General features: G+C 39.5%; 1 protein-coding gene across 1 annotated transcript in view; it reads right to left on the minus strand.

The window, feature by feature from the left end:
* Positions 1-604: 604 nt before the first annotated feature.
* The window catches only part of LOC103272656 (transmembrane and TPR repeat-containing protein 1), a 196,127-nt gene continuing 179,215 nt past the window's right edge, over positions 605-17,516 (minus strand). Inside the window, exons 9-10 of the mRNA XM_021718612.1 lie at positions 16,782-16,903; positions 605-776 (exon numbers count right to left, since the gene is read on the minus strand). Coding sequence (XP_021574287.1) covers positions 605-776; positions 16,782-16,903 — 294 coding nt within the window. The remainder of the gene's footprint in view (positions 777-16,781; positions 16,904-17,516) is intronic.

Here is a 17,516-nt window from a genome sequence, read left to right on the forward strand (position 1 = left end):
TGTTTATACTTGACAACAAACTTAGGGCTATAAATTGGCACTGTTATATTCAGAAACAGCTTCTACACCATAGAAAAACTTATCAGGAAATTAAATCTAAAAAAAAAGGTCTTTCATTTCCTCATTCAAAGTTAATGTTCAAAATACAGCAACTAGATCATAGGTCATAACTTAAGATGCTGGAATATTCTAGAAAAAATGTACTCCATTCCTCTTCCTTGTTGTGCACTCACCTTTCCCATTCACTTGACTGAACAATGAAATTAGGCCTATCGGTTTCATTCTGTTTATAGCTGATTTTACAGCCCAGCTCATCATTAAAACTGTTTCCATCTGAATTCACAGACTCAAACACCTTCCCAGGAGTCTTATTTTCATAAATTCACTTAGAACAAGCTCACGTTAAATTTTATATACTATCATTAAAAAAAATTTTTAAAGTTAAAATCCGAAATAAAATTACATCTTCCACTTAAAACTTTACTAAAGATGATTTTCTGGATTCATAAGTACCACCAGGCCCACATTACCTCAATTGTTTAGAAACAATACAAGTATGTAAGCAAAGAAATATGGGAAGAGATTCACTTTTATCTGTTGAATCCTACCTGAACAGGGACTCTCTTGACAGCCAAATTTCATTCTGTTTCACAGTTTTCCAGGAGAAAAGCAGCAGCAGTAGCACAGTGGACACAATCAGGGTTGTGGCCCCACATCGATTCAGCCACGTGCAGAGCTTGTTCAATCCATGCACGACAAGGATGCAGTAGCCCATGCTGGAAAACAGGAAGGAAGGAGCAGGACTACTTTGAGGGTGCAATGGATTCCCCTGAGCATCGCCTCCTATAAAACTATCAACTAAAGCTTGTCCTGTGCTACAGAAATAAATACAAACTACCACCCCCAATCCCCCCACCCCCGTCTTAGACAATATTAACAAGTTAGTTCTCTTAGATGTTACGCTAGCATGTTTGCTAGTTCTTTGATGTTATTGTGAGAATGAAAGTTTCTTCATGTAGGCTCAAAGTGCCTTGGATTTCAGGAGCTCAGGGATCATGACAACTTCCACCTGGATGTTCTTGGGTCCTGAATGGATCCTCTGACCCTCCTCTGGCAAGTTACTAGCACTGTACAACCCTACTGGCACCATGCATACAAATTTGGAGTCCATAGTGCAGCCTGTCACATCACAGCTTTGTAGGGGACTGTCTCTGAGATCTCCTCTCAGGTTCTAGGGTAGATGCTGGTTACCAAGGGGGGACTGGGCTCTGTTTCCAGGGCCAGCCAAAGCCCTTCCATTTTGGAAAATCTGCCCACAGGCTGACTCCTGGGCCTCACAGATGGAGCTCATCATAGACAAGCTGTATTGATACCATTCTCTTGCTGACCCTGGCCCAGTTTTTCTGGCAGGCATGATGAGTTCACATACTATCTGAGAGGGCCTTTGCATATCAGAATTGTATCTCTATGGCTTGGTGCAGCACGGTCCGTTGGCTCCGTGCAACATGGTCCCGTACAACATCCAGGAGCCTTTGGGAGGCTGAGGTGAGTGGATTGCCTAAGCCCGTGGGTTCGAGACCCGCCTGGGCAACTTGGCGAGACCTCATCTCTACAATAAATCAAAAATTAGCCAGGCATGGTAGCGCGCGCCTATAGTTCCAGCTACTTGGAAGGCTGAGGCAGAAGGATCGCCGGAACCCAGCAGGTCGAGGCTGCAGAGGCCAGGAGCAGCCACTGCACTCCAGTCTGAGCAACAGAGTGAAACTCCAACTCAAAAAAACAAAACAAAACCAAACAACATGCAGGCACCCACAGAGATACTTCCAATCATCCAATTCAACTCAGGAGAACGTAAACTTTTAGTTTGTGTCCATTATTGCTGTGTGCATTTTAGTTGAAATCTGCTTCTTTCCAAAGATAACTCCAAAAAATTATCACAGAGTATCTTAAGAATGAAGCAAACTTGTGTAGAGAAATCCTACATTAGTCAGAAATTAATACTATCAGAAGAATTAATATAGCCCCAAATAAAGAATTAATATAGCCCTTAATATGCTTATTAAGTTATTTATTCATTTGTTCTCTTATGTAGCTGGTAATATTCTAGCCACTAAAAATATAATTGTGAATAAAACATAAGCTCTGCCCTCAATAAGCTCTAGTCTAGTGAATCAGAGTGCTATTATAAAAAGAAACAACCAAATACACTTTTTTGAAAAAACATCTCTTTGTCTTCTTTCTCCTTTCTAAATGTCTGTGCTTCAGTATCAAGAGCAAGAAAACAAGAGAGAAGCATTTGAGGTTTCTGACCTAGAGACCCTGGGAATCAAGTGAGTGTTCTAGTTCCTTTCTTCAAGTTTCATAAGTTGGTTGGTCCAGTTCTGTAAAGATTTAGGGTTCACTGATTGGCCAAAAAGAATCACCATCCTACTCACCACCATTCATGATGACATGAGCTGAGAAGGCCCATATGCCCCATACCTCCCTCCCAAGTACTGGATTTGATTGCCACAAGTATCTTGAGGAAGTCTTGCATAGGCCAGAACAGAGTCGCTAATGTAAATGAAACAAAACAATCTCAAATTCAAAAACCTCTTCCCATTTCCACAACTCTCCCGTTTAACCTTATTGGTATGGGGCTTTTCTACAAATCTTTTATATTGTGTAACTGACCAGTCCAATGTCATTACTGTGCCTGACCACAATGGCCGCTCAAGTTCATGAGGCTGCCTGCCACCTGTTCCTTTAGCCCCAGTCGAACTGAGCAAGGTACTTCTAGGTCCATAGGAAAGTCATCCGGGTTTCACTTTTTCATCCATCACATAGTTAACGAACGTCTGCTATGTACCTAAAACTATTACAGACATCAAGAGTCTACCAGTGAATAGAACACACAGTAAATAGTCCTTATCCTTGTGGAATGCACATGGGTAGAGAGAAATAGCAAATAAACAAGTAAGCAAAACACAAGCAAGTACATAATGATTTGTTACACAGAGAAAAGTCAAGGAGGGGAGAAAGTTAAGATTTTAATATGGGTGGTCAGGGAAGCCTTCTCTGACTTTTGAGCCAAGGCCTGAGAAGCAGGGTGAACATGTCGAGTAGATGCCCACATTGCCAATGCCAGCTCTCTTGCCACTCCTGCCTCCACACAGCAATACAGTTAAAAGCGAACACTCACGGAGCCCATCTGATAAGGTAAGCACTTTCTATATTTGGACTCAGTACATCCTCACAATCCCGTGGATCACCCTGATTAATGAGAACCCATGAAAACACTGAAGAAGAGAAAGGCTAACCGACTTGCTGAAGTGGGTTGTACCTCTAAAGTAAACAGTAGAACAGAGATAAAAGCCCAGAAATTTCCAGTTCCAGAGTCCGACTGGCTACTTCCTGTGTTCCTCACACCTTATCTCACAGCATCACCTACTTTCTTCCCATCTATGGCATTCATGAAATCTCAATAGTCATTTACTGCCTCCTTGTAGGAAATAGAGCTGCCATCTGGCAGAACAGTGGGGAGGGAAAATACCTGAATTCCAACAACTCCAGAGTAATGTCCACAAAATAATGTCCAGAAGACAGAAATAAGAAAGCTAAAAACAATGAGCTTTTTTTTGTGCGTTTACTGAGTACTTCCTATGTCCTAGGCATTGTGCTAAGTGCTTGATATGGGCCTGCCCACAATATTTGTGAGGCATGGGGTTTTAAGTATATTACCTCATTTAATATTTTAATCCTCAGTATCCTAGTGAAATAACTTGCCCACGGCCCCAAAACTACGAATCTGAAGCCTCATTGTACTAACAGTATGCTATAACCTAGAAGCTGGTAAACTTGTTCTGTCAAGGGCTCTCCAGGCCATCAGTTCTTTTTCTTACTACTCAACTCTTTGTAGCAGGAAAGGAGCCATCCACACCAGGTAAATAAATGAATGTGGCTGTGTTTCAATAAAATTTGTTTATTAAAAAAAACACAGTAGGCCAGATTTGGCTCATGAGTCATACAGACTGAGAAAAGAACTTTTATCTGAGGAATGTAAGTCCTTTTAATTATCAGGTTCAGAGGGACATTGAAATGAGATCGTGCCGGGCTCCATGGCTCAGCCTGTAATCCCACGCTTTGGGAGGCTGAGGTGAATGGATTGCCTGAGCCCACGGGTTCGAGACCCGCCCAGGCAACTTGGTGAGACCTCATCTCTACAATAAATCAAAAATCAGCCGGGCGTGGTAGTGTGCATCTGTAATTCCGGCTACTCGGAAGGCTGAGGCGGAAGGATCGCCAGAGCCCAGCAGGTCGAGGCTGCGGTGGCCGGGAGCGGCCACTGCACTCCAGTCTGGGCGACAGAGTGAGACTCCAACTCAAAAAAAAAAAAAAAAATGAGATCGCTGTCCCATCCTGCTTCCCTCTTTGAGCTATGTGTGCCTCTCTTGAAACTGCTTGCTATTGCTACAAGAGGTTATAAATTAACCTAATAATTCCACACTGGACATTACAGCCCACATCCTACAGCCTAAACAATGTATAGCCAATCACTAATCAATGCTATTTCTGTAAACTAATGAGAATTCCTGACAAACAATTTTGTATCAGCCTGTCCCCCTTTTATTGCCTTTAAAAGTCCATTTGTACCCGCTACTAACTGGAGAGTGTATTCAGGACAAGCTGAATCTATGCCCCTGGGTGGCAATCCTTAAGTCTGGTCCAAATAAACTCTCTACTTACACTAATTTTGCCTCAGCTTCTTCCTTTTAGGTTGACAATAGTCTGCTGACTCCTGCTATAACCAGAATGAGGGAGAACACATTCCTTCTCAGTCAGCACAGGCAGCTGTATCAGGTAACATTAATTTTTTTTCAGGTGTCCTTGTATTGACATATGGTTTAAAGAATTGTTAAGCCATTTAAAATAATCTCTACTTAGGTTTGCAAAGTTCTTAGAGGGTATCACATTCTTAAAAACCTGATACAAATATCATAGAGATCAAGATGTTTCTCAACTATGAAACTTCACCTTTCAACATCTGCCAGAGTGCAGATCTCAGCGGCAGGGGAGAGAAATGCATGCTGTCTCTATCATAAGGGCAGGACAAGGTCTTGTTTTGAACATGGAAATCAAGCCAGTGAGAAACTACACACTTTTCTGGGCTCCAGGGAGATGACACCAGAGTCTAGCTTGCTCTGGATTGGTGAAGGAAACTCTGTGCTATTGATCGGAGACCTCCACACAGTGCCTAAAGGAGCCAGTGCAAACCCTGACACTTGACAAGATCATAACCTGGAGGGCCAAAAGCCAAATGCAGGCTGCCAAATGCGTAGTTTAGGTCAGTACTAAGATACATTTTCAAAGCACATTTGAGAAGCGTCACTGCTGCCTCAGAGGACAGAGGGCACACACTGATATCATCTCTCATTTACAAGCTGATGGTATCCCCAGTTTTGATCAAGATTTTATTGACAAGCTGCTCAGCATGCAGCACTTAAAAAACTAAAGTCACCTGCATTTCTTTTTACACTTTTGTGAGGCACATTCAAAGATAATTTAATGGAAATTTAAACCAACAATGCTTGTCCTTTTGCATTTGAATGACAAAATGTTTTAAATGTGATGTCTGAGAACTTTGTTAGGAGTTTGTCATTGTGTAACAAATAGTACAAAGTACTTTCCTGAGACTTGCTCAGAAGTTTTTAAGGAATAAAAGAACAACACTTCTCAGTCACATTTATAGCAACTCGAAAAGATGACAACTTTTCACCTCTGGCTGGTTCAAGCATTTTATGATGTTTGCTATGGCTTCGCTTCCTGTTTAATTATATGCAATGAAGAGTATCTTTTTGCTACTAAGTAGAATTGAAATTCTATCTTTTAATTTGTCTGCAAGTTCAAACAACCCATAGAGAGTACCTATGAATAACAGGAATAATACAAGACAGACACAATCTCACCATTTTATTCCTTTAAAGAGTTCCCAATTTTGGAGAGTCTAAGTGAAATCTAATGAACTTCATTCCAATCTGTTGGATTCCCACCTGGCAAATTATTTGACGGTAAAAACTGATTCCAGTCCTTTGGATGTTGACGTGAAAGGTTAAACTTTTTTTTTTTTTTTTTTTTTTGAGTTTGGGTCTCACTCTGTCGCCCAGATTGGAGTGCAGTGGCCGCTCCCGGCCACCACAGCCTCGACCTGCTGAGCTCCAGCGATCCTTCCACCTCAACCTTCCAAGTAGCTGGAACTACAGGCGCGCGCTACCACGCCCGGCTGATTTTTGATTTATTGTAGAGATGAGGTCTCGCCAAGTTGCCCAGGTGGGTCTCGAACCCGCAGGCTAAGGCAATCTACTCACCTCAGCCTCCCAAAGGTGCGGGATTACCGGCTGAGCCACCGAGCCCGGCAGGTTAAACTATTAAACCCTGAAATACTGAGCTAAGAATAGGAGTTTGGTGCTGTAACACAGGAAATAGAGAGTCAATACTGACTTCTCATAGCAGATTTAACTTGGAACCTGCCTCCTTCTATGAGCCAAGCAAGATTCCTTAGTGTCCCCATTTCCCCCTTTGTTCTTTCTTTATCCAAGCATTTGATGGCTGGGGATATTTTTTCAGAAGAATGAATATAGATGGATGTGAGAGTTTATTCATATTTCAAGAGAAGAATTCCCAAGGGCATTCCTGTGTATTTTCCTAACTTCTGCTGGGTGCTATGATCTTGGGGTAAGAATGAGGATTCTTTATATGTAGCTCTTCATCAGATAGATTTCTTCTTTCTTTTCCAGGATGTCTATGACACAACTGGTACGTAAAATGCCATTGCTTTCACCTTCTTTTGTCTTTTTTTTTTTTTTTTTTGAGTCAGAGTCTCACTTTGTCCTCCAGGCTGGAGAACAGTGGCATACTGCTCACAGCCACTGCGGTCTTGATCTGCTGTGACTCAGGCGATCCTTCCGCCTCAGCCTTCCAGGTGGCTAAAACCACAGTCATGAGCCACCACACCTACTTTCTTGATTTATTATTAGAGATGAGGTCTTGCTATGTTGCTCAGACTGGTCTTGAACCCCTGATCTCAGGCAATCCTCTTGCCTTTGCCTCCTAAAGTGCTGGGATTACAGGCTTGAGCCACCGTGTCCAGCTCTTTTGTCTTTTTGAAGATGAGATGCTTTATCTCAATCTCATAGTTCACGTACCAGCTCCAAAATTTATAAAACTTCTAGTGGTAAATAAGGCAGGATTCTGGCATCAGAAGTCTCTGATTTGCATCTCACTTCTGACATTTTCATTTGACTCAGGACAAATTAAGTTCTCTAGTTCTTAATTTCCTTATTTTGAGAGGGGTAATAATAATTGCATGCTGTGAACAATCACACACAAGAAATGATGTGTGATAACATTAAAATTATTATACTATAATATTATTGTTGGGCGATTATTTTTTGCTAAGAAGAGTAAGAAGTAGCCGGGCTCGGTGACTCAGCCTGTAATCCCGCGCCTTGAGAGGCTGAGGTGAGTGGATTGCCTGAGCCCGCGGGTTCGAGACCCGCCTGGGCAACTTGGTGAGACCTCATCTCTACAATATTTTATTTATAGTAGAGATGAGTTCTCACTGGGCGTGGTAGCGCACGCCTGTAGCTCCAGCTACTTGGAAGGCTGAGGCGGAAGGATCGCCGGAGCCCAGCAGGTCAAGGCTGTGGTGGCCGGGAGCGGCCACTGCACTCCAGTCTGGATGACAGAGTGAGACTCCAACTCAAAAAAGAAAAAATAAGAAGTAGGGAATGTGCTATGTTTGTATGCATTCAATGATGTCTCTATATCAGATTAATGTAAATATAGTACTTTACTAAGGCCCCTAGGACACTATTAGGTGCAATGGAATCCACGTATTCCAGGGTAGACTTTATTTTTGGAGATCCACAATGAGGAAAAAGGAATTCATTGGAGAATAGTCTGGAACTGGGTCAAGACAGTTGGGCTCTTCTCTGCCACTCATGAGTTCCTGTGGCCACAGGAGAGTCACTTATGGAGTCTCTGTATTACAAGGGTTTAATAGTACCTCCCACAAACATATCATAGGGTTGTGGTATGGAATAAATGAAATAACCTATATGAACATGTTATGTAAACCAAAGGAGCAGTTTAAGGTGTCAGTGTTCAAAAATGCAGTGCTTTTGTGTTCATGTGCATATTTAGTAGACTATCAGCTACACATTGGTAAAATATGTGATTAGCTTGGTAACTAACACCTCAAGCAAACTCAGTTTATCAAAGTCCAGACTGACCCAAAATATCCAATTTACAGGATAACTTAAGTTTTTTTCACAGCTAACTTGCTTGGAGATCACTGTTTTCTTCAAAAAGTTTGATTCACATATTTTTTATAGAACAAATACCACATAAAGTAAGATACACTGATAGTATGTGAAATATTATAGTCATATATTTACATTAATGTTCATTCACACACCACAGACACAAACAAGAACTTAAGCAAAACTTCCCTTACATCCATTTTAAATCTCTTTTTATTCTGCATGTATACTTTTGTGAAAGTGAAGATAATACAAAGTATAATCTCTCTGGTGAATTAACACACAATAAGGAAGCTTTTGTATTCAACTTTGGTAAGAAATTTTTTAAAAAAACATTAACTGTTTGGAAGTTCAGGCAGGTCGTTTCTAGGACAGAATAACATTTCATTCATTTCTGCACCCTAAGCACCTAGCATGTAATGGGCTGCTTCAGGAATGTAGTTGAACCAATGCAGTAGAAGATATCAGAAACTAACGTGGAAACAAAGATGAACTTACAAATCAGCCAATCCAAGTTGGGTCTGAAGATAATAAAACCCACAACTAGTTATCACCAGGAGAACTGGCCATATTCATGGTCTGGCTATTCCCTCTTCCTGAGGCCTTTACTTCTGGCCTGGCTTCCTTTCCTCCCACCTGGTTCTAGTAGCCTCAATTCAGTTTGCAATCTAAGCCTAAAAAGGCCTTTTGACTAAAGCCAACTAACTCTAAAGCTGCTTCTAAAAAATTAGGAAAACAGCCTTCTCTATCCTCCTGCAGCATACTCATCTTTGGGACCTGAGTTCTATCATTTCTTCTTCCACAATCACTATATGCTAGAGTCCAGCATCTTAACTTTGGAAGCAAAAGCATAATGGACAATCTACTATTCATTGCTGTCTCTGTTCTCTCTTCTATTCCCCTGAATTGGTACAGACTTGATTGTATAAGCATACACCTTGCCATGTGTTCCTTGTTCTTCAATTCACTACAATTCTTTTTTTATTAACTAAAATTTATTATGCTGGGTACTATGAGAAAACAGAGACACACCAAATGGTTCTAGCCCTTTGAAGAGCAAGACAAAGAAGTCTTCCACAAGAGCAAGGAGGATTTGTTAAGGCTACTAAAATTTGCATAAGAAGGTTTGAGATGCATTCCCAGTGCCAAATCCAAGAGAAAGGAAAGGAATAAATTCACCAATAACAGCAAGGGATCTTGATGAAAGAGAGGCTGAAATGGCAACACTTAGGTCCTTCCACATCCTCCAGGCAAAGTCATAGTCCACTGCGTAGGACCCTGGGTATGTGGCTTCTACATTTGAGTCTCTCTCTTCCAACTATGAAGGCACATTTCATAAGTCCCTTCAATACGGTGTTTTAGAACGCTAACCTGCTAAACTAGGGTTGTTCACTTTTGAGTTCACTTTTAAATTTTTCACTTTTGAGTACATGAAGTTACAAAAAATGAAAAGGTCTGTAAAACCATAGGAGGAAGAAGAGAGGTCACAAAGAAGAGGAGTCCTATACCTATGTTGCTTTGATTTTCTTTGGCTTTGATTCACCCCATCTCCTCATTTGTCCACGGTATATTGAAATGACTTGCTGTTACCTGGCAGAGATTACAACATTTTTCATGTATATTATTGTATTTAGTTTCATCTGAATCTAAATTATACTTTCCAAGTTTTACTTTCAAATTCTGGTTTCCAAGACATTTGAGGTTCACCATTTAAGGCTTAAAAGAAGGAAACATTCATTATTAATATCTAACAGGGTTCTGTAATACTGTATTAAGACCATAAATCCAGTCCAGTAAATAACTGTTGAAACTGCTCTGTACCTTGTGCCCTGGGCTGAGAACAACTGATTAAACACAACAAATTGACGAACTGATCTTCAGTCCACAAGTACCTTGACCTCTTCACTCTGACCATTGCTCTGTTCTAATGTTTTATTTGTGTGTGATCTACAATCTCCAATTTTGTAACACATTTAGTTACATCCTTCAGTAAAAGCCTCCTGCTTTCCTTCCAGGTCATGGCCCTTCCACAGCACTTGCTCCATGACACCTTGGTGACGGACTGCCAGTCTGGTATGGCCCCAAGTCCCTCCCTTCTTGGGTACTGCCCTCAAGAGCAGTCCTCACTGGATCAGGCTTAGCTCCTAGATCTCACGCCCTCTTCTGTACTGGTCTCAAAGAGCTCAATGGAGTTCACGCTGGCACAGCTAGAACAAAGGGAACAACACATTCAAGTCCAAATCTCTCATTATTATCCTATGGTATTCTGCAATAGAACTTTAGTCGACGTTTGAACTCATATAGGTTAATTAACCAGCACAGAGTCTCGAACCACTTGATATGGGGGCTTCTTCCCACTGAGAATTGAAGAACTAAGGAGGAACAGCAAGAAAGGAAAATGGGAAAGCTTGACAGACTTGGCCTTCTTTTAAAATATGGAGAGTAATGTGGAAGATATATTTGAAAGCATTAGAACACTTCTCTGAGATAAAAAGACTTCTTTACTTCTTTTCACTACACAAATTTTGGATTTTCCCACTGATTTCCTTCCAATTAAGCTTACTTTGCTCTTTCTCTTGAGATCGTAGGGTGACCTTGTGTCATTGTTCCCTGTGTCACTGTGCACAGCATTTCTCCTTTATCATTCTTGTTATGAAAAGAGAATCTGTTGTTTTAAGGTGACCATGATAGAGATGCATATGAAGTGGATTTGTGGCTGACACTAAAGAATAGCTGAACAGACTTGGGTAATTTAGCCAACACACGTGTCTACTCACACATAGCACACACATTCTCAGAAGGCTGGTGCATTGACATCATAACTGAAATGACATACCAACCTATCTCCTAGGTTTTTAGTTGAGTGACTCATTGACAAGACCACATTATTCTTCCTTCTCTACTGTATGGTACTATGAGAATTTCCAACAAAAAAAATGAAGCCAAAAAGAAAAAGAGACTGAATACCTTTTTAATAAAGCCTACTTCCAAGGCTATTATTCTTGTGATCCTCCCCCCTCAAAATCAAAGTGACTTGTCTCATCTTTACCCGTCAGTCATGGTCTTAGACAAAAGACTCAGCAACACTCACCCTTTTAGGCAGATTGACCTTGGTCACAAGCCCTTGTATAAACATTAGGCTTTAGCCCAGCTCCCAAGTCTTTCCTCATGACTTCCTGTGGACAGGCAAATATCTAATCTGTTCTCATGACTGCAAGCTCTGTTGGTACGCCATCTACAATAACCTCCTCTTGAAGAAGGGGTTTTATTTCTTCAACATCTTTCATCAGTGTTTTATAGTTTTCAGTGTAGAGACCTTTTACTTCTTAAGAATATACTTATTGGCCAGGCTTGGTGGCTCAGCCTATAATCCCAGCACTTTGGGAGGCCGAGGCAAGTGGATTGCCTGGGCCCTTGGGTTTGAGACCAGCCCGGGCAACTTGGTAAAACCTTGTCTCTACAATAAAATAAAATAAAAATTAGCCAGGTGTGGTAGCGCGCCTGTAGTTCCAGCTACTTGGAAGACTGAGGTGGAAGGATTGCCAGAGCCCAGCGGGTCGACACTGGGGTAACTGTGAGCATGCCACTGCACCCCAGCCTGGGCAGCATAGTAACTCCAACTCAAAAAAAAATATATATATATATATATGTATATTTATATATATATATATATATATATATATATACACTTTATATATATATACATATATACATATGTATATACATATATATACTTATTATTAAGTATATTTTTTGTATTTATTGTAAATGGAATTTTCTTGATTTTTTAGATAGTTTGCTATAGGCATATAGAAAAGCTACTGATTTTTGTTGTTGATTTTGTATCCTGCAACTTTAATGAATTTGTTTAATAGTTCTCACAGTTTCTTTTGTGTATTCTTTAGGGTTTCCTATATACAAGATTCACATTGTCTGCAAACGAGAACAATTTAACTTCCTTTTCTACTTGGATGCCTTTTATTTCTTTCTTAGTAATTCTCAATCAGTTCTATCCCAAAATATTGTTTCTGCCTCGACTTATTCCCATCCATTCTTTTCCCCTCTCTACTCATTCAAGTTTTCCTAAAGAAGCAGAGAAATTTGTTCTTTGGCACTGAAGTGAATAAATCATCCTTGATTTGGCATTTAAATGAATATTCAATCACTTTCTGTAACTTTACTTAAGAGCTATCATCAACTATTTCTGCCTCATCAATTCTAAGAAACTTTAGGTCTTTGAAGCATTCTAATGTGGTTTTTATACAATACAAAAAAGATAGCCATAAAATTACATGTTTCTGTTGGGAAAGAATAAAAGATAAAAATTTCTGTGAAAGAATGGTTTCAGCCACAAACTCTCTTGCCTGTTCAAAAATCACATCCACAAAACTGGCTTTATCACCAGAGGAAAAGATTATTCCAATTTCTTTTGGTGGTAAACTCTGACCCTAAAGCTATGTAGCGCTAAGCAGATAGCCTATTTCTGTCCCTTTTATTCACATATTTCAAAGTGCAAATGAGAGGAAGGTGATATTTTGGGCCTCTTCTAAGTTAGGATGGAAGAACAGAAGCCAGAGATTTAAGTGACTTGTTCATTGTTAGGCATAAATGTGGAGGATGAAAGAGTACAATTGGTCTCGCTCATTCTGGGCTTTTCTTGTAAAACGGCCAAACCAGCCTCTTGGGATTGAAAGGACTCACCTAGGCTTCAACGAAGCTGGACGTGACTTCTGTGATAGTATGTATGAGCATCTAAGGCCAGGATTTGGATTCGCAATAGCTTGAAACAATCATTTAATGAGCAGAAAGTTCACCTTCCTCAGAAGGATTGTCAATGGGGTGTTTTACTCTATTTTCCCATCTTTCACTGAAGTTTTTGAGGCAACACAGAACTTCTACAACAAGATGATGATCTATAGTTTCAGGAATGTTCACTGAGTACACCATCAATATATTTTCCTCAAAAAGCCTAGGTACTAAGACAGTGGAAAACGGCCTTGACCTCTTGTCAAGGTCAGTAATGGAAGGAGACTTATGAAGAGAAGATTCCTGTGTGTGTTCAAGGTTTGGGACGTGTTCTTCACCACTGTCAAAGCTTATCTGCAGGTTTATTAAATGGAACAGGCATTATTCTGCGCTCTGATACGACTACAGGATGCCTACATCATCTATAAAGTTTTCTATGGTCCTGGGGAAGATTTCAGAAACTCTTTGCTCAACTATCTGCCATTCTCTATTGAGACACAGGCAACTGATCACTGCTAGGTAAAATCTTTTCTTTAGAAAGTTCCCAATTTTCAAAGAAAACTGTCACTGTTTACAAAATGGCTTAAATAAAGTCATTAGAAACCTTCTAAAGCCACAGCACAGAAGTTTCCTCATCCAGGCTTCCATTTCTGACTCAGCCTGGACCATCTCAGCTGCACAATTTTAGATAGCAATGGAATCCAGGGCTATAAGGAACACAGCTCCCTTGTAGTTTTATTTACAATGATGACTGCAAAGAAAGATGGATTTATTAGAGGTCCAACATCCCATTAAAGTACTCCTAAGCTACCTCTAACTTTAGTCTCCTAAATCCAAGTAAAACTCTCAAATGGGGTCAGGACTTTGGACCTGACTCATAACCAGACCTCTTCATCAGCACCTGGACCATCTCTAAAGGACTGGAAAGCACCTCCACCCTCCTGCTCATGTGGTTTTGGCATTTGTTAGGACAACACCTCTGGAGGAAGAAAGTAGCCTGGCCAGGCCCAGTGATGATATCTGTTAATACAGGATTCATTAAGTAGTGAAGAGAAGCCCTAGGAAAATGATGATTTAAGAACAATGCTGCAATGCACAGATGGAGGAACTTTGAAAGAAAAGGACAATTATCTTTCTAATGAAGTCTACTTTACTAAAACTTATTTTAGATGCCTCTTCACTGAGTTTGCCAAATGAAGCAAAATCCAGATTAGTTCCAAGGCAGGCACTTGCTCTTCATAATACTGATGCCTTCTTCATACTCAGCACTTTTAACTTTAATCCAGATCAGTTTATTCTTAATGGAAAAAGGGTATTTTATCCCTGAAAAAAATAAAATCGAGTCATAAAATGGTGTATTTAAGATATGGCAGCATGAGAAGAACAAGCACTGGCATGATCCTGGGGTTATTTGGAGGATACACCTGGGCAAGAGGAATCCCTTACTTTAAATAAAACAGCCCCAAAATGGCTGGTAACAATAGTATGAGCTTCCAGAATGTTTACCTAAGGGTAAACATTTAACCCCTAGTTCAAAATTCCAGCCTTTTACTCTGCCTTTGTTTCCTCACAAGTTTTTCCTCTGTATCTAAACTGGAAAACAGTTTGCTGCACAAGTAATTCTTTGTCACCCAGAACAAATTCCTGAAGAATGAGATCTCAAAACACTTGGACCTAGCAAGCCTTTATCACTCAATGAGTTGAGCTGAAGGTACTGTACTATGTTTAGAGTTTCTTCTTCTTTAATTGAGAAGAATACTAAGATGTTTCTATCAGAAGAACAATGTAGTCTGGAAGGTAGAAGATTAGCCAGTAAACACGGACCTGCATTCTAATTATGACCATCACTGGTTACGCTACCTTGGCCAAGTTAACTAACCGCTCAGAGTCCAGGTTTTATTTTTGTAAAATAAGGACAATAGTATCAACTACCTCAAGGAGCTGACATCAATGATAATAATACTATTTACTGACCAAGTATAACAAAAAGCACTTTCTAAGTTTTATATATAAATATCTCATTTAATGATCCAGGTATCTCATTGAGTTGGGTGCTATTTTATCCTCATTTTATACAGAAGAGAACATAAGCTTAGAGGAATCAAGTTTGTGTTTAAACCAAAATTTGACCACAGACCCTCTGACTTTAGGGGCATGCTGTGAACCACTACAAACAGTGTGAATACATTGATATAATGAATATAACATGCTTAGCGTAATGACTGAAATATAATGAAAGTTCAATAAAAGTTTTTATATAATTAATATAAAACAGCATTAATGAGTATAGTAGTATTTTTTAAAATATTAGGATGTATTAGATGTTTACACAAGAAATTCCATTTTGTTAACCAATAGTTAATAAAGTCTGATGGCAGACATTAGAATTCACTGACTTTTGTAGCCTCCGATTTTAGTACAGCATTTATGGCAAAGGGGTGCTATGAAAACCTGCCAAATGAAAAATGATTCCTTTTGGAATCATCAGTACTACAAAGAAAAGCTGACTCAAGACATGTTCAACTGGTCTAAGCTAAAACCTATCTAGAACACAGACTGATGCCATCTTTTGTCTTTTCATATTCCAAACCATTGGCAAGTCCTCATAAGACTTATTTTTAGGTAATAGAGAATATAAAGAATTGCAATTAATTTTTGTCCTCACTGAATAGTAATTATCGTGCAATGATATCCTTTCAAATTGTGCTCAGGACACATAAAGCAAAATTCAGAACTGCTTTCCCTTTAATCTAATCAGAGCAAGATGTTGCAAAGTCTTAAGAAAACTGTTAGGTGTTTGGTTTGGGGGAATCAAATATCATGAAATTAATCTTTAATCATATGTATTTTAACACTTCTAGTGCAATATCATAAATGGTAATAATGATTTCTTCATCACAGAAAAGTTTATTCTTACAAAAGTTATTACAGAACTTATAGAAGAATAATGAACTTTTCTAAAAGGCAGTATCATAATCCAAAATGGTAATTTTATGGTGTTTACAAAAACTTCTATTTTAAAAATGAGAAAATCTGGGTGCCAAAAGGCATCATGTCTTGCCCAAGGTCATACAACTGATAAATGGCAGAACCAAGATGCTGTCTCCTGATTCAGTGACATTTTCAAGCATCTGAAAAGAAATGTGGCCTTGGAACGATGACATTTGAATAAGACAAGAGAACAGACAAGTTTCAGCACAGTTTCAATATTCAGAGCTAAGTGGCATTATGTAATCACACACATTTGAATGTCCTTTATAATTTTTAATTCATTTTTTTCTCAAGGACAAATTTTCTTGAGATTGCTCCCATTTTTAAGCTAAAGAAAAAAGAAAGAGGGAAAGAATGAAGTTAATTACAATCATGCTACTGAACATAATTTTATGCAAATCAACAAATATCTCTAAAATTATTATAACTATGCTTAATAGAACATATTTGGACAAAGATGTAGTAGCAAATAATAACCGTTAAAATTCTGAATATACTCGTCAACTTTTCACATGTAAACTATAAAGCTTGCAACTGGAGGTAAACCATTGTACACTAGAGTATATGGGCACAAACTTGGTCTCATCCAACCTTCTGTGTGGCTGTTTGTAAAGCCAACAAAATCAAATCCCTAGCTTCATGAGGATCTAATTGTTATGCATACAAAGGACGTCTCTCTTGGGAACTATCAACGTTGGTGACAGAGGGCAGATCTCATAAGAGGAAATCACATGCAGTAATTACCTAGGCATGTAAAGGACTCTCTCCGCCACCACAAAACCCACCCTGAAGAAGAGATTGCTGGCTGGAATGAACGGGAACACCAGGAACAACATGCCCACTAAAACTTCCTTGTGCTCCAGTCTCTGAAACACACAATAGTGAAGGACAAATTAACTTTTGTTTAATTCCACTTTGGGCAGCATTTAACCATTTTCTTCATTTTCAAATTCTCAATAAAGGAATGAATATATTAAACCCATATAAGCCTTTTGCCCAGTGTGCTGAAGTTAACAGAGAAAACTTACAGGTTAAAATCACGGGCATATATAAACACTCACGCATACCTCTAACACAAATTTGCCACCTAGAAACATGGGATATTGACACAATACAGTCAGTGACCACTACTCGTTGTTCTGGGCTGGCCCTATAGCAACCCTGCTTCTGATTCTGGCTCCTTTCAGAGTCCCTGTCCTCCCAGACACTTCGTTTCCAGGAAGCAAAGCGGTTAAATAAAATCAAACACAGCACGGCACCATGGAGAATTTAATTATTGCCTATCTGAAATATAATGCATTTTAAAAAAAAAAGACCATCAGGAGAAGCAAAGTTTAACATAAGGAAAATTAAAATGCTAATGATAAAATTTGGGACACCAATGAAGGGGAGGATCACTTGAGCTGAAGAGTATGTATCCCTGCTGGGCTCAGTGGTTCACACCTGTAATCCCCACACTTTGGGAGATTAAGACAGCTA

Source organism: Carlito syrichta, unplaced genomic scaffold (genome assembly GCF_000164805.1).
Source record: "Carlito syrichta isolate Samal-C Ts95f unplaced genomic scaffold, Tarsius_syrichta-2.0.1 Scaffold313103, whole genome shotgun sequence".
In the NCBI taxonomy this organism is placed as follows: Eukaryota; Metazoa; Chordata; class Mammalia; order Primates; family Tarsiidae; genus Carlito; species Carlito syrichta.